General features: G+C 44.4%; 1 protein-coding gene across 7 annotated transcripts in view; it reads right to left on the bottom strand.

The window, feature by feature from the left end:
- PDE1C (phosphodiesterase 1C) overlaps positions 1–18098 on the bottom strand; it is a 343488-nt gene that overhangs the window by 46889 nt on the left and 278501 nt on the right. For all 7 annotated transcript variants that reach the window (XR_014540117.1, XR_014540118.1, XR_014540119.1 and 4 more), the window contains 2 exons: positions 12272–12388; positions 9019–9159 (listed from right to left, as the gene is read on the bottom strand). Coding sequence is in view for 3 of the 7 variants with exons in the window: in XM_083577923.1 (XP_083434049.1) it covers positions 9019–9159; positions 12272–12388 (258 nt within the window). In the remaining 4 variants the exon portion in view is untranslated. The remainder of the gene's footprint in view (positions 1–9018; positions 9160–12271; positions 12389–18098) is intronic.

The following is an 18098-nucleotide window of genomic DNA, read 5'->3' as shown; positions in this document are numbered from 1 at the left end:
CTTTCTTCTTAAAGTAAAGGTAAAGGGACCCCTGACTGTTAGGTCCAGTCGTGGAAGACTCTGGGGTTGCGGCGCTCATCTCGCCAAGGGAGCCGGCGTACAGCTTCCAGGTCATGTGGCCAGCATGACTAAGCTGCTTCTGGTGAACCAGAGCAGCGCACGGAAACGCTGTTTACCTTCCCGCCGGAGCGGTACCTATTTATCTACCTGCACTTTGATGTGCTTTTGAACTGCTAGGTTGGCAGGAGCAGGGACCGAGCAACTGGAGCTCGCCCCGTTGCGGGGATTCGAACCGCCAACCTTCTGATCAGCAAGTCCTAGGCTCTATGGTTTAACCTACAGCGCCACCCACGTCCCAGCTCTCTCTTCTTATCAGTCTTTAAATCAGATGTGGACCGGCTGCTTTTCAAACTGAAGACACTTTCAGATGTCACTGGGCAGCCCTTCAAATAGAGAACTGTCCTGTATAAAGTAGGACCCTGGGCCATGAAAGCACACCTTTCTGATCCACAGTGAAATACAAAATGTATTTCATTTTTTTTTAAAAAAAACAAAACTTTATTGGTTTTTCAATTAGATTACAGCCATCCTTTTCATGCACATAAGTATTCACAACAAACAATTTGACACAATAAACATTCCAGCGTTTAACATGTATGCATAAACAAAAAAGAAAATAAATATTATGTTACTTATTTTGTTGTGACTTTGTTTGCACCCGACTTCCTTCCACCTCCTACTTGGGTCCATGGGATTCTATGTTCTATGCCTTTCCAACTGTATCTAATATTCTATTTACCATCTTTTCCACTGTTTCTACTCGTTACCTTTACAAGAGTCATTCTAGCCCAGTCAAAAAAAATTTTAAATTTAAAAACATTTTTTGGCAGCTGTATAGAAAAGAAATACAAAATGTATTTCAGGTTAGGTCATTCACCATTACTAAATTCCTCATAGAGGAACAGGTTATAATCTTTTTTAAAACAAAAACCTGGGACTGTGAAACATAATTCTCGCTGGCATAGAGAACAGGTTTTGCTTTTTTTAGAAGAGAAAATTATCTGTAGTTTTTACTAGATGGCGAGGAGAATAAAGAAATTGTCAAACAAAAGGATGGAGGGGGGGGTGTCAGGGAACTGCCATCGGAGCCAGAGGGAGAGGGAGGGCTCCAGAGGGGTTCCGGAGAGCGTCCCGGGAGGGAGAGAAGCACCCCATCTTCTGGGGAAGGAATTCAGCGTAGCACCAGTGGAGAAGGGGGGCAGATGGGGGAATCGGCGAGGTGGCTCCATGACTCCTCGCCGGAGACCAGCGGGGAGAGCACGGGTCCTCCGCTGCCCACACCCTCCTTGCGCAGAAGGCTTCCGCGCAGGGAGAGTAGGCGGCGACTAGGCGTCAAAGAGCTTCTTTGCTGGAAGAAGTTCAAGAAATGCCCACTGACGGATTCTGCCAGTGATTGAGACAGCCACAGGTGAGTGGCTGTCCAGACAGAAAGGGTTCACTCAGGTAACCTAGCCAGGTGTGGTGTCGATTTACGCACGAGCAACCCCTAGAACCACAACAGGGGGTGTGAAGAAATAAAGAATTACAATCTTCTAAGGACTGAGCCACTAAGCAAGGCAGTCTGAATTGAAAAAAAGGATTTACTATTTGTGTAGCGAAGGGGATGACTAAGAGAAGCTTCCACATCGCAAACTGAATTAATGTGTTGAAAATAGCAAAGAGAAATATGGCAAAAAGAAGAAGAAGCAATAATTTTGTTTCCCATTTGTCCCTATGACTGTGCATAACGATGATGATCTGCGCAGGTTGCACAGAGAATCCCAAGTTACATAGCTTCTCTGGGGGGGGTTATTTATTTTTTAAACTTTCGGCCTTTTATCAGTATCATGCATAATCCAGTTAAATTGGATAACTAGCCTTTAATCTGGTCCATTTTCTGGCCTTTCCTTGCAACCTCAGCACCAACAAACAGATCCAGAAAGATAACAATGGCTTCTCAAACTCATCACAATACACATATTCTGCAGCATTTAAGAGAAGAATCTCCATGTGCACTAAGGTCTGCTAATAAGGGCCAATCCAGATTTGCCAGTGTCTTTTTAAAAGCTTTGAAGAAGTCTGGGGAGAAGGGAGGCCTGAACTGCAATATATTCCCAATCGAAGTCAACGCACTGGTGCTACAATTAGCCTCGCTGCAGGAAAAAGAGGGGCACAATATTTCAGTCAGGAAAAGGGCATGTTATGAAGCCCCCTTTCCAGTATCACTGACCTAAGAACCCTCTCCAGCCCATACACAACAGATGTTGTCAGAGATATCCAGAGATTTCTCACATCACAATGTCTCCCATCGCATGTAGGTTGGGCCTCGGATTCCATTAAACAGGAACCACTTTGAGCTTTGCTTTTGTTTGTTAAATCGTGTCCTCCATCATGTAGAGCCACGTGTTGCAGTGAGATCACCCAAGCTGCCTCCTGGTTGCTCGGGCAGGACCGTTTAGATGGCCACAACATCTCATTGGCTGCCCCTCGTTTGCCGGGGTAAAAAATTTGCCTGTTTGGGCTCTGATTGGCAACCGCGGGGCTATTTATGCTGCTGCACGTCGTGTTAGCTTCCTCTTTTCGTGTCGTGCAGCGGATCTCCCTCCCTCCCTCCCTCCCTATATTTAGGGTTGCGTTTTCTGACCTTGCTATGCCTGTCTAGGGTCGTTTGCTTTGGAGCGGGGGCCCGGTAGGAATTTTGCCACTTTCCCAATTGGCGGCTGCCATTTGGTTTTTGCCTACCGCGTAGCAAAGCGTGTTCTCTTTCACAGAGAGCACGCTTTGCGGTGGGGTCTGACAGGCTACCCCTCTGTTGCTGGGCGGGTTAGTATGGAAGACCATCCACACTGATTAGGCGGTTGGGTTACTGGGCAAATTTTGGTGTTGCCGTTTAGGGGGATGGACCAAAGGTTATAAAATCAAGTCACGCAGCACTGACTGGGCTCTTTTGCTGCATGCATCGGATCACTCGCCCACCCTCCCTAATCTAGGGCTATTGCGTTGACCTTGCTATGTCTGTCATGGGGTCGTCTGTTTTTGAGGCAGGGGCCTGGTAGGAATTTTGTCCATTTGGCTGATTGGCTGGTGCCATTTGGTTTTTGCCTACTGCGTAGCAAATCGTCACAACTTGTAAGGTTGCGGTTAGGCATTGGTTAAAAAATTGGTTGGTGGAGGGGTAAGGATTGGCGGTGCCTGCCCCTCCAATGCTGCTGCAGAAAGGGAATTCTGTTAAAGGAATCCAGGGGCTTGCCATTCTTTCGTCCGTACCCCTGAAGGGGGCTTAGGGCCGTGCAACCCCCCAGGAGCATGTGGGGGGGATGAGAGTCTGCTGCCCGTCTCCATGCTCTCCCCAATATTGTTTTCCCTTACTGGCTTTTGCTGGAATCCGGAAGTCAATTCTGTCCCTGGGCGTGGGGACAGATAGTCATAACCAATGCCTAAGCAACCACTCACATTTATGTATTTTAATAAGCTGTGGCCAAAATTATGCCAAAAACCTTAAACAAAAATTATGTGTGAATTGTGAATTATTTAGGGGTGGCTTGGGGGACCTCGACACGCAAATCCTCACAACTTTGTAAGGTTGACGCTTAGGCATTGGTTCGGTGTTTTGCGGAGGGGATGTGGTTGTCTGTGCCTGCCCCTCTTTTGCTACTGCTAGGGAATTCCATGAAAGGAACCCAGCGGCTCGCCTTGCTTTTGTCCGATTCCCTCCCAGGGGTTAGGGCCATGCCAGAGTCCCCGGGAGCAACTGGGGTGAACTAAGAGATGGAATCTGCTTCTGCGCTCCCCCAGTATGTTTTCCCTTACTGACCTCTGGTGGCGCCCAGTTGCCTGAGTGCTGGGTCAGGTAGTCCGAACCAACGCCTAAGCAACCACTCACATGCTGTAATAAATAAAGTTGTGGCCAAATTATTGCCAAAAACCTTAAACAAATTTTTCTGTGTCTATTGTGTTTGATTTGGGGGTGGTTTCGGGGGTCTTCACACGCAGCAATCAAGCGGTATATAAATTTTAAAATAATTTTTTTAAGGCAGATTAGACTCGCAAAGCTCTGTAGCTAATTATGGATCCCCAAAGAGGAAACTCCCTTCTGACCAGCTGACTTCTGACTTCCTCCTGAAAGTGATCAGGAGAACAGATGTGTAGCTGCCTCTGCTCTTCCCTCCCTTCCAAATCAACAGCTTGTTGCACAGAGCTATTCACAAACACTGCTGGATTGGGAGTGCAGGCTATTAGGGACAGAAGAAGAAGAAGAAGAAGAAGAAGAAGAAGAAGAAGAAGAAGAAGGAGGAGGAGGAGGAGGAGGAGGAGGAGGAGGAGGAGGAGGAGGAGGAGGAGGAGAAGGAGAAGCAGCAGCAGCAGCAGCAGCAGCAGCAGCTAGGGATTTGATATCCCACTTTATCATTACCCTAAGGAGTCTCAAAGCGGCTAACAATCTCTTTTTCCCTTCCTCCCCCACAACAAACACTCTGTGAGGTGAGTGGGGCTGAGAGACTTCAGAGAAGTGTGACTGGCCCAAGGTCACCCAGCAGCTGCATGCGGAGGAGCGGGGAAGCGAACCCGGTTCACCAGATTATGAGTCCACCGCTCATAATCACTACACCACACTGGCAACATACATGGCACTAGTGTATGGGATAGAGCTGTCCATGAATCTACACAGATACAAAAAAAATCTCTGTGAAAATGCTTTTAAAAAAAGAAGAAAAACGTTGTGAAATATATATGGGATTTGCCATTAGCTCATCTGCGCCATCTAGGGACGCATTTGTATAATGCACTTAAAACATTATACTTGCAACTCTATAGCTGAGTCCTATGTTGTTGTACCCATTTTGTGGAACAGTATAAATCAGGCATCCCCAACCTTCGGCACTCCAGATGTTTTGGACTACAATTACCATCTTCCTTGACCACTGGTCCTGTTAGCTAGGGATCATGGGAGTTGTAGGCCAAAACATCTGGAGGGCCGCAGGTTGGGGGTGCCTGGTATAAATGCTGAGAGATGGAGATGAACACCCTTTTGAAGTCATAGTTCTACAGTGGTACCTCGTGTTACGGACGGGATCCATTCCGGAGGCCCGTCCGTAACATGAAAAGCCCACAACTCGAAGCACCGTGTCTGCAAAGGCGCATGGCACGATTTAGTGCTTCTGCGCAGGTGCAAGCGGCAAAGCCTGGAAGTAACCCATTTTGGTACTTCTGGGTTGCTGCAGAACACAAGACGAAAACACACAACCTGAAGCGGACATAACATGAGGTGTGACTGTATTTACTTTGCACTCCTCCTAGAGATCACTTGCTCTTGTTTACCGACAATGTTTATTGTTTTATGAACTAATTTTAGTTGGTTGAATCTAGGCTAAGTTTAGCAGCACTTAAGCCCCACTGATTTCAGTGGTAGCTTAAGTCATTTCTTAAATCCCACCGATTTCAGCTGGAACCAAGTGCAGCTAATTTGCAGCACAACCCAATGCTTTTCTTCAGAGAAATATGCCCTGCTGAGTTCAAGGAGACTTAAACCCAGGTAAATTTGTTAGACTTGCAGTCTTAATGTGAATCCAACCCACTGAATTTTTGTGTTTATTGTTAATGTATTTTTCAGCCTTGTCTGTCACCTTGAGCAAACACTGGAAAGGATATTTTTAAAAAACCAAATTAATAATAATATCTTCATTCAAGAAAACCTTTCAACAAAACATTTATATCCCCCCAAGCGAATGCTTGTTGTTGTTATTATAGTCACTGCTAGGTGGTACTATTTTTGGTGTGATTTTATCTATGATGATCCTTGTAATTTTTCCTTGAATCCGGTTTATGATATATCATTAGACCCTTGGGGCTAGTGCTATGGATAATATAATTATGATGGACTGGCAGTATTACTCGAAAGTTACAAGAGTAACATAAAAATGTCCCGGGGCAAAATGTTATTAGGTTGCTTATTGGGTTGAAATGAATAGATTTCTTTGAAGGGTTCTTAATGAGAGAAATGAGATTGAAAGCACACTTGCAATAGATTCTACCACTGAGCCCTTTCCCTCAAATCCCTATTAAGGGAGCAAGTTTTCTCTGATTTGCTACATTAGCTCTTGCAGAAAACTATATGGCACTGCTAATGTTTCTTTGGACTGTTTTGAGAAAAGTGCAGGACCTTCATTACATTTCCTGATGTCAAGGTTTGTGTAATCATAGCATGTGTGGGTAGCGTTGCCCTTAGGCTGGCTTATCCTTTCGAAATTTTATTAACAAAGCCCCTGTTTTCAGCAAAAAGGAAGGGGAAAGGCCTGTCGACTCTGCCCCACTGTTTCTTTTGCACATGAATCAAATTTGGCTTTCCTGTTAACTAACATCAATCCGGATTTCATGCAGCCAAGACCTTAGACTAGAACCTGCATTTATTCATCACACTCGGGTTCTAAGTTCTCTGCATCCTTACTCAATAGCTTCTGAAACATTAAATGTGGCCAGTCTGGTTGACTGTAACAAGCCAGCTTCAAAACTCCTGGGTTGAAGTTGGTCTGTTTCAGTAAACCATAGTTAAGACCAGGCATAGGCAAACTCGGCCCTCCAGATGTTTTGGGACTACAACTCCCATCATCCCTGACCATAGGTCCTGTTAGCTAGGGATCATGGAAGTTGTAGTCTCAAAACATCTGGAGGGCCGAGTTTGCCTATGCCTGGTTAAGACTAACCATAGTTTGCCTGGCTTTGGATATAACACTAGACTGCAACTAGTTAAAAAAGGAAGCAATGAAGAGGTAAAATCAGTCATGATCAAATGGACACAAGATTTAGGTCACAACATTATGATAGAAGATTGGGAAAGGTTATGGAAAATTGATCTAAAATTTACAGATTGTTCTTTGTTGAAGGAGAATTATATGAAGATGATGTATAGATGGTATATGACACCAGTGCAGTTAGGGAAAATGTACAAAACTAGCTCAAATATATGTTGGAAGTGTAAGGATAAAGAGGGGACATTTTATCACATGTGGTGGGATTGTAATGTAATTTTAAAAAATTGGGAAATGATATACAATGAATTGAAGAAAATGTTCCATCTAACATTTGTTAAAAAACCTGAAGCATTTTTGTTAGGGATTGTAGGAAAAGACCTGCCAAAGAAGTTGAGAAACATCTTTAGGTATGCAACAACGGTGGCGAGAGTCTTAATAGCACAAGGAGGGAAAACCGAGGAAATTCTGACTAAAGAAGTATGGCAAGAGAAATTAATGGATTGTGCAGAATTGGCAAAATTGACATATAAACTACAGGACAAGGATAACTGTGACTTTAAAGATGAATGGGAACCTTTGACAAAGTATTTAAAGATGCAACAAAGTGAATTGGACTCCTTGGCAGGTTTTGAATAAACACTCACACGCAGGTTCTAAGTTCTCTGCACCCTTACTAAATAGCTTCTGAACCATTAAATGCGGCCAGTCTGGTTGACAACAGGTGCTTGGTTGCAATGCTGGACCAATCCACCTCTAAAACGGAACAATAAAGGTAAAGGTAAAGGGACCCCTGACCATTAGGTCCAGTCGTGACCGACTCTGGGGTTGCGGCGCTCATCTCGCTTTATTGGCCGAGGGAGCTGGCATACAGCTGGTCATGTGGCCAGCATGACTAAGCCGCTTCTGGCGAACCAGAGCAGCGCAAGGGAAACGCCGTTTACCTTCCCACCGGAGTGGTGCCTATTTATCTACTTGCACTTTGACATGCTTTCGAACTGCTAGGATGGCAGGAGCAGGGACCGAGCAACGGGAGCTCACCCCGTTGCGGGGATTCGAACTGCTGACCTTCTGATCAGCAAGTCCTAGGCTCTGTGGTTTAACCCACAGCGCCACCCGGGTCCCAAAATGGAACAATAGCATTTTCAATAATGTTGCTCACTTATTGGCATTACACCTCTTGCCCCCTCAGAAGTGGGTCACTTGTTATGCCTATAATCTGTGTGGGGTGAAGGTAAATTGACTGCTAGCAATATACAGTGCCCCCGACAGCAGTTTTACAGAATAGGGTCACGTAGCTGTTTGTACTCAGCTTTGACGCATCATGTTTTTGCCAAACATCAACCAAGGAGCACTGCCAGAAGTTGATTGCCATGAATCATCCACACTTGCCCAATTAAATATTATGTTTTTTGTGTCAGCTTTGAAAAAGATAAAAGTGCATATGCTTTCTATGCAGGAGAAAAGAACACTGCCTAAAATATTTTCTTATATTTTTGTCTTTCCACGATTTCCAAATCTTCCAAAGCTACAATTTGGGGCCTTCTTAAATGTAAATAATTTTAGAACAATTTCACAAAACACAGTAGTTATCTCAGAATGGTTGTTACTATTATTTTGTATTTGTTTTCACTTTATTCTTCTTTCCGTATCCTAAATTTTGTACCATTTTGCCATGCAGTTAAGTTTTTTTCCCCTGAATACCAAAGGAGTAGATCAACTCATGGATTTAGGGTGCATTTGCCAAGTTAGTAGAAAAAAAGATAGCAATATTTACATTATGGCCACTGGCTAAAACTGTACTGAAGCTCTGAGGCATTATATATTCTGTGGCATGCACATAATTTGCACTTGTGGGACCATTGCCCAAAGCAGCTGCCACTGTTTATAATCTCCTTTTGCCTGACCTTTTGGCCAGTTTCAAAATCCCACAGTCCAAAGGGGAACTACATTCTCTAAGCATTGGAGAAGGAGCAACTTAGAATCCCAAACACATATCTGAGCAACAGACTCTAATCCAAAGGTTCTAAACCAGAGACCCGCTTTGGTGCTCGTAAATCTTGGGGTTTGTTGTAATTTAAATCCCACAAACAAGCCATGAATAATAACAACAATAATAATTTATTATTTATACCCTGCCCATCTGGCTGGGTTTCCCCAGTGGGTCATGCAGGAAATCTACCCAAAATGCACAACATTGTTTGGGTCTCCTAAGAAAGGGGATTCATTTACTTACCGCTACACCTGTCTTAAAAAGGAGGTAATGAACAGTCTGTGTGACATCTGCGGCATGCATTAGGTTGTGATATGGATTTTTATGCTTGCTGTACCCAACTTCCAGGGCTTCCACAAAGGAGACAAGAGCAGATATTGGAATCTAAACAAAAACACAGGAAGGGAAGTACATTTGGCAAAGCTTGTTGAAATTTTAAGCATCAAGACCTTAGCATCCAAATATGGTTTCTTTCTCAATAAAAAAAAAAATCAAATTGTAAGACCTCGGAAAAATTTTTACACATGGATGGTGCTTCAAATTGTCTCGCTCTGTTATAAATATCAACCAAAGTTAATGGCAGATGTACTTATCATTTACCCTTAATGTTCAAAATGTGTGTGATTTCAGATGTTCACCACTAGCATGAAATATTAACTGCATTCTCCTTTGGTTTTCTATCGCCTCTTTGTTTTGGAAATTTACTGGAACACAAAGGGTTATAGAGCTTGTGAAACATGGACCACTTATAAACGCCATCTCCAACTTCTTGAAAGATTCCATCAATGGTGTCTCCGAAAATTTTTACACATCGCTTGGGAAAACAGGTGAACTAATGCCAGTGTACTGGAAGAAGCAAAGATCACCAGTGACAAAGAAACAATTCTTCAACATCAACTTCGTTGGACTGGTCATGTTGTTTGGATGCCTGATGATCGTCTTCCAAAGCAACTACTCTATTCTGAACTTAAAAATGGAAAAGGTAATGCTGGTGGTCAACAAGAGGTTTAAAGACTGTCTCAAGGCAAATCTAAAAAAATGTAGTATAAACACCGACAACTGGGAAACACTGGCCTGTGAGCGCTCCAATTGGAGAACAGACTTTACCGCAGGTGTCATGGACTCTAAAGACGCTTGAACTCAGGTCGAAAGGGAGAAATGTGCTAAGAGGAAGGCACGTTTGGCAAACCCTCATCGTGATTAATTCCCATCCGGAAACCTATGTCCCTACTGTGGAAGGCCGTGTGGCTCCAGAATTGGCCCCCACAGTCACTTACAGACTCACTGTTAAGACTGTGTTCATGGAAGACAATCCTATTCGGCTATGAGGGATCGCCAAAGAAGAAGAAGAAGTCCTACTCAGTGTAGACCTATTCAATTTAGTTTCTTCAGTAGTCTTCTCGGAGTATGACTTTATTGGGCATAGTATTGCCTAAATACTTTTTAAACTATACATATCCCAGTGGGAAGGGGGGTTGCTGGTTTTACTAAGGTGGACATTAATTGCTTTCAGTCTATATCCAAGAATTAAGCTTGGTTAGCTTCTTTTAAAGTAATGGGAATCAGTGTAATACAGAAGACTGAGTATGGGTTATAAGCTGAGACTCAAAATACATCTCAGTGTGGCCTTAGGTAGATCACCCAAAGCCAGTTCAAGTATTCAGAAGTCATGTCATCCTACAGGATGTGCCACTTCCACATCCATGTGTGGATCACAGGACTTCTCGTATATATTTTGATTTTGATATACTTTCATACAGACTGCAGCTCACCAAATATCACATATCTTCAAGGGAGAAACAAGGGATAGTTTCCTATTGCTTCTTCCTCCTTTTTAACATTTGTGATTCTTGTTCAGGGAGGTTCATACTGTATTTTTTAAGTGCTCGGGTACAGAGGAGGAGACAGAAAAGGCAAGGTGCTGCAGAGCCGAGGAGAAGGCAATACCAGACTCTAGATCCCAGTCAGAAGGATATAGGGGGAAGAACAGCAGTCCTGAGCAGCCTCCTGGTGTAAGGAGAGCTTCTTCCTCTAGCTCTCTCTTAGTGGGAGGATACAAATGATTTACTAGGGATTGTACAATGATGAAGATAGGAAGTGCAACATATTTTTGCTGCATCCATATAACCACAACCAAAGTCATGCTAGATGAACAATAAAGAGCTGATTCAGGCCAGTGGGTATTGCTCAGAAACTTGAACAGGAATGGTTAAACCACAGAACCAAACAAGGGGATGCTGGCTGTAGTTGGGTAGGATTGTCTTCTTCTTCTTCTTTGGTGATCACTCGTAGCTGAGTAAGATTGTCTTCCATAATCACGGTTTTAACAATGAGTCTGTAGGTGACTGTGGAGGCCAATTCTGGATCCACGCGTCCTTCCACAATGAGCACATTGGTTTCCGGGCGGGAGTTGATCACAGTGTGGATTTGCCAAGCATGCCTTCCTCTTAGACGTTTCTCCCTTTCATCCTGAGTTTGAGTGTCTTCAAAGCCCACAACACTTTTGGTAAAGGCTGTTCTCCAATTGGAGCACTCGCAGGCCAGTGTTTCCCAGTTGTCAGTGTTTATACTACATTTTTAAAGATTTGCCTTGAGACAGTCTTTAAACCTCTTTTGTTGACCACCAGAATTACACTTTCTATTTTTAAGTTTGGAACAGAGTAGTTGCTTTGGAAGACGATAATGCCATAAAGCCAGGAAGGTTAGTGTGACTGGCATTGTAATATACTCGGAGTCGAGAGTGGATTTCATGTTCTTTATTCAGCTCATAGTGATGAGGAGGAATGGAAGTTCCCCCAGAATGTCTGCCTTATATACATTATTTACACAATGGGCCCCACGTGATTGACTAATTCCGGAATTCTCCTGTAGGCCAATCAGGTTGCGGATTCCCTTCCACCTGGAGCTGGATTGGGTGGCTCCTGTGGACCAATCAGACTGCTGCATTCTGAATCCTATTGTTCTAGGACCAATTAGACTGCTGCATTTTGGATCGTATTCAACTCAGTACATAACAGGCATCAAAAACTTTTGTGACAGGCAGTGGCGTAGCTTGGGGGTGCAGGGGGGCGACCGCACCGGGCGCAACATCTGGGGGTTAGGGTTAGGGGGTGCAAATCCACGGGTTAGGGGGCGCAAATCCACGGGTTAGGGGGCACAAATTACTTGCCTTGCCCCGGGTGCTGACAACCCACGCTACGCCACTGGTGACAGGAGCGCTACTGAATACAGCACGGAACCCTTCCTTCAGTGAAGTGGGTAAATGTACCCCATTTCAATATGATGCCATATTGACTGATTCTTACTTGGTCTCGTTCATCGTAGTAGTAATAACATCCTAGTTAAAATCAGGCAACAACTATGCGACAGTCAGGGTTTACCAACCACATGTTCATGGCCAATAGCACACATAAAGCAGAATTACAAGGTTAGTGATATTTCTTCTTTGAGTAAATTACAAGAGAACAGAGAGGAAGGGCACTGCAGGATTACTGACCTTGAAGCGGCTGATCAAATCATAACGTGTGAGCAATTCGTAGAAAATGAATTTCAGTGCATGGTCCCCACTAGCGTCGTTTAGTGCAAATACGTCGAAGGACCACTTGTCTACGTTCTGTGAGAGAAAAGGCAGCATTAGTGTGTGTTTTGTTCATCAGTGACAGAAAGGAAAGCAACGACTGTTAAATACAAAGCCTATACATGCTTTGATGATGTAAGGTAGTCAGTAAATTTTTGAGTTGAATCTGTTTGGCATATTAAGATGCTAGCAATTTTAACCAGAGGACGTGGATGGCACTGTGGTCAAAACCACTGAGCCTCTTGGGGTTGCTGATCAGGTCAGCAGTTTGAATCCCTGTGACGGGGTGAGCTCCTGTTGCTCGGTCCCAGCTCCTGCCAACCTAGCAGTTCGAAAGCATGCCAAAAAGTGCAAGTAGATAAATAGGTACCGCTCCAGCGGGAAGGTAAATGGTGTTTCTATGCGCTGCTCTGGTTTTGCCAGAAGCGGCTCAGTCATGCTGGCCACATGACCCGGAAAAACTGTCTGCGGACAAATGCTGGTTCCCTCGGTCTGTAAAGCGAGATGAGTGCTGCAACCCCAGAGTCATCTGCGACTAGACTTAACTGTCAGGGGTCCTTTACCTTTACCTTTTTAATTCTAACCAGTCAAATTAAATCCTCTGGCAGCTACAAGCACCCAAGCTAAAGAATGCAGAATCTAGCTCTAAATTCGAGAAACATCAGAGAGCCATCTATTTTGGTTGGAGCATTTACTGCTTAGAGAGAACTTCATTCTTTCATTCTTTTTCATTCATGCTTTCATTCCTTCATTTACTGTCTTTCTTGTATAATGGAAGAAAAAGTGGTGTTCCTAGGTGCTAGCTAGTCTCTCATCCAAGCACTCAGATTCAGACCTACTGGGCTGCAGCAAGTATCATGTGCCTTCAAAATCATACACATCAGAGAGAGAGAGAGAGAGAGAGAGAGAGAGAGAGCGCAAAATTGAAGAATTAAGTAGTGATGAATAGATTATGCTTATGATTTTATTTTATTTTTGCTGCGGTGCATCGCTCTATATGTTCCCTCCACAATTTCTTATGATAACAGAGTAGTAAATTAAACCTTTTCCCAAGAGGTGTAGAAGAAATTTGTTCAAGACTATCTTGGAAATGAACTTCTTAAAAGGACCTCTCAAAAGAGGAATCTGCCCCTATGAACCCCTGACCTTCATTGATGGCTGTTTCTGTTTATTCCCCTGCTGGGAAAGGGTTCTCAACTGCAGCGCACCCCTATCTCCACCTGCCCCCAGTGCATCTTCTCCACTCTCCTCTTTTCTTAACTGCAAGTAGAGAGTGGGGACTCAGCTATACAGCTGCAAATAAAACGTTTTAAGTGTGTTGTAAAGTGCAATATACAAATGTGGCACCAGATGGCAACAGTGAACCAAGGCAAATTCAACATATTTTTCAAAACGTTTTTTTAAAAGCATTTTCACAGCATTTCTTTAAATGTGTGTAGATTCCACCTGGGAGATGCTGTAGTAACTGAAGCAGAGGGCAAGGGGAGGAAAGGTTTTCTCCTTCCTCTCCATCATTCTGGCATGTTTCACAGTGTACAGAGGTACCTCGAGTTACGTATGCTTCAGGTTACATACGCTTCAGGTTACAGACTCCGCTAACCCAGAAATAGTGCTTCAGGTTAAGAACTTTGCTTCAGGATGAGGGGGGGCCACTAGGTGGCGCATCGGAAGATGGCTGACAATAACATCTCTCCGACCCACACGAGGTAATTTGGAGGCTATGATGGGGGTAATTAGCCTCCTTAACCCCCCCCCAGGATTATGGGGGGGACGGCCCTTGCCTGCTGTGCCCTATACCACCCCCGAATTTGTGGGGGTGGGGGCACTAGGCACAAAGCCCTCCTGTGGGACTCCGGCACTCCTGGACGCCGTCCCTGATCCGCGCCTCTAGTTTGCAAGAATCTTCAAAAGAAACAATTTGGACGAGATAAATTGCACATACTTCAAGGAAAAGGGGGGAGTAAAGACTGCTGACAGAAGAGATCTCTGATAACAAGGCAAGAACAAAATATGAGAAGATACGTCAAGATACGGTATTGCAAATGACTGAGGGGGGAGGGGGAAATAAAAACTTTCCTTTCCTCTTTATGTGATTAACAAGAATCCCCTCCCCTAATGAGTTAGAACTTTAAGGACTTAAGCTGTGGATTTAAGGCTGTGTGGAGATAAACTTTCGAACCAAAGCAATGTTTCAAGACGAAGCTGGAAAGTTAAGAGTTTTGGAATGACGCAGTTAAAAATGCCGTCGCCATCTTGGGAGGCATTGTTGGAGCTCTTGGGTCTGGGAGGAGAAAGAGAGAAATAGAGCTGTTTACATATCGTGGATTAACTTCTCTGTGGGACTTAAGAGCGAAAAATGCCTGATTTATGATGGAAAGAGTGATGTTATCTACGAAGGAGATATATGGAAACCATCTGGACTTAGATTGGAAGAACGGGAAATTCACACAGGATTATTATATTTGCTTATCGGCTTAAGGAGACTAACAGAAGAGATCGTAAAAGAAAAAGAGAAATTATATGAACAAGATATGATGTGGAAACACCAAGATAAGACTGGATAGAATTATGAGCTTTCTCTGGACTGATTGGGACTGATTTGGACACTAACGCAGTAATAAGAAGATGATTTGAATCCCCCTTTGGATCTTGAAGTATGGGTTCCCCCAACAAAATTTAAAAATTTGGCTTTGTAATTTGGAATTTATGTGATGTGATTTAATTTGATGTGATTGGCCAGTTAATAAAAATTATTTAAAAAAAAAAAGAACTTTGCTTCAGGATGAGAACAGAAATCGTGCAGCAGTGGCACAGCGCCAGCAGGAGGCCCCATTAGCTAAAGTGCTGCTTCAGGTTAAAAACAGTTACAGGTTAAGAACGGACCTCCGGAACGAATTAAGTACTTAACCCGAGGTACCTTTGTATCTGGACAAAAGGCATAGGACTGCTTAGGAACTGAAGTCTTCTCAAGGGATATTGCCCTTGAGAAACTCTCAGTTCCCAAGCACTACTGCTCTTTTACTCTTGACACGCTGCAGAGTGCACCAGAAAGAAATAGGAGAAGCAGGGAAGAAAAACATCGTTGGGAAGAATGTGTTGAATACTGGGAGCCAAGGTGCACACTTCCCAACCCTTTTGGGTTGACTCAGGGAATGAGCCAACTTGTTTCTGGTTGCTGTTGTTTTCAAACTCACACACAAGTCACGTGATTTCTGAGTCACACCAAGCAGAGACCAGGGTAGCATGCCCATCTCTGAACTTTGGCAAAAGTTCGCATTTATAAAAAGGTTACCCTCCCCATGATCTCAAGTCTTGAGGTTCCATTCCTATCATTGCCACTTGGCTAGGTGTTTTGTTTTTTTTAAAGCTCAAACACAACCCAGCAATAGAGAAGACAGCCAATGGATACTCAATGTACTGTGCAGTCACAATGCTGATTTGTTATGCAGGATTTGCCCCCAGTGGAAGATGCTACCACAATAGTGAGGCAACCATTTGAAATGAAAATTGCACCACTTTGATTGGGCAGTTTCCTCCAAGCCACCCTATGCTTCCAAAAAGAAAGGAATGCAGTGGCAGAGAGAAAATCATTCAATCTGCACAAATATAGGCAACCACATGTAGCAAGCGCTATGTGCATCTTTAATTTTGGGGGGAAGGAAAGCTCTTTCAGTGCATTTTTCTTTTCTTATTTTCATTATAATGTCAAGAAAATGCCTGGTGACTGTAAGTGCACGCAAATTGTCTCCTATGCAGTGATAGCTGCCACATGGAATGGTTTAAAATTACTTAATTGAAAATACAATTCTCAGTCCCTTCACTGTTATGTTGTTAATTGTGTACCAGAAGTTAATGGTACTTAGGGCCATTTGATATATATCATTACGCGTCCACCTAAGTAGGCCACTGCCAAGCAATTTTTTATTGCCGTTTTTAATCAATGTAAATTCTAGTGTACAAATGTAATGAACGGTGGCAGGAAAAAGAGACGCCCAAGTGTGCTGCAAATCAGACTTACAAGGCAATTTCCGTCGACACAACTCATACATTATACATTTGATTATAGCATGAATATCCTACAGGCACTTGGGCTGTAATTTCCCCCGATGTGTTTTCAGACTAAGTGACATTTCCTCAAGCAACCAGAAAAGCAGTACAGTGGGAACGACATACGCTGATGTTGCATCAATTGCCTGATGTGAAGATAACATTTTAAAAATGGGACTGTCCTGCTTCAGTGTTGGTGCTGACCTTTAACGCCCTAAACGGCCTCGGTCCTGTATACCTGAAGGAGCGTCTCCATCTCCATCATCCAGCCCGGACACTGAGGTCCAGCACAGAGGGCCTTCTGGTAGTTCCCTTGCTGTGAGAAGTGAGGTTACAGGGAACCAGGCAGAGGGCCTTCTCAGTAGTGGCACCTGCCCTGTGGAACGCCCTCCCAGCAGATGTCAAGGCAATAAACAACTATTTTACTTTTAAAAGACAACTGAAGGCAGCCCTGTTTAGGGAAGTTTTTAATGTCTGATGCTGTATTATTTTTAATATTCGGTTGGAAGCCGCCCAGAGTGGCTGGGGAAACCCAGCCGGGTATAAATAATAAATTATTATTGTGATGGGATGGTGAGCTGCTTGTGCGTAAAATCCTGATCCCTCAGAGTTTGGCTAAGTTCCCAAACCTCTGTCTGTGATGGAGCTCCTTAAGCATGGCTCCATCAATCGCTCGTTGTATCGGACAGTGGGCGTTTACGGAACTTCTTCCAGCATAAAAGCTCCTTAACGGAAACGCGTCTTCTGGACTCTCGGCGTGACAGTTTCCGCCGAGGAGTGGGTGTCCCTACGGGAGGTCCTGAAACCTCCCCACTGTTCTCGCTTGAAGTGTCTCTGAGCCCTCCCTCCGACTCACTTTCCCTTGGAACTCCACTTCTCCCCCTGCTGGTCCCCTCCTCCACTGAGTGGTCTCTCTCACCCTCCATGAGCCCTTTCACCTCCTTCGTCTCAGATGACAGTTCCCTGACATCCACCTCCCCTCCAGGGCCCCCTTCACCCCCTTCCCTCCCCTCCTCTGCGGGAGGCGAGGGAGCAAAACCCCTGAAGGAACCTCCCTCATCTTCCGAAGTTTCGAACACTTCCCTCCACCTTTTGCTGTTTCCGGTTTCCAAGTACTCCTCCTCCTCGGAGTCTGTACCTCCTTCCAACTCCGATTCCCTGAATCCCTCCAGTTCCTCCTCATCGTCGGTGGTGCCAAAGTACTCCCTCCGGAACCTCGCTACTGGCTGAGGTTTCCTGGGGAACCTTTGGTGGAACGTTTCGATCAAGATCTCGTCATGGACCTCCTCTGCCTTCACCCAGGTGTTTTCCGACTCCGGTTCCCCTTCCCACGCGACCAAATACTCCACCTGATTACCCTTCCACCTGGAGTCGATGATTTCCGCCACATAGTTGCGGCTTTCCCTTTCTTCTATGGCTGGCCCCCGTGTGGATACCCCTTCACCTTCCCCCCTGTATGGTGACAGTAATGACCTGTGGAATACCGGGTGCAGTTTCATGTGGTTCGGTAACCGGAGTCTGAAAGCCACTGGGTTGACCTGTTGGATGACCTCAAATGGTCCCAATCTTTTGGGTCTCAATTTCTTGCAACCCCCCTTGAACGGCAATCCTTGGGTTGATAGCCAGACCCGACTCCCCACCCTAATTGTTTCGCCTTCCCTTCTGCTCTTGTCTGCCTGCCTCTTATATTCTTCTTTGG

Source organism: Podarcis filfolensis (assembly GCF_964270895.1).
Source record: "Podarcis filfolensis genome assembly, chromosome: 12".
In the NCBI taxonomy this organism is placed as follows: Eukaryota; Metazoa; Chordata; class Lepidosauria; order Squamata; family Lacertidae; genus Podarcis; species Podarcis filfolensis.
The sequence above is the reverse complement of the archived record's forward strand: the minus strand, read 5'-3'. Positions and strand labels throughout refer to the sequence as shown.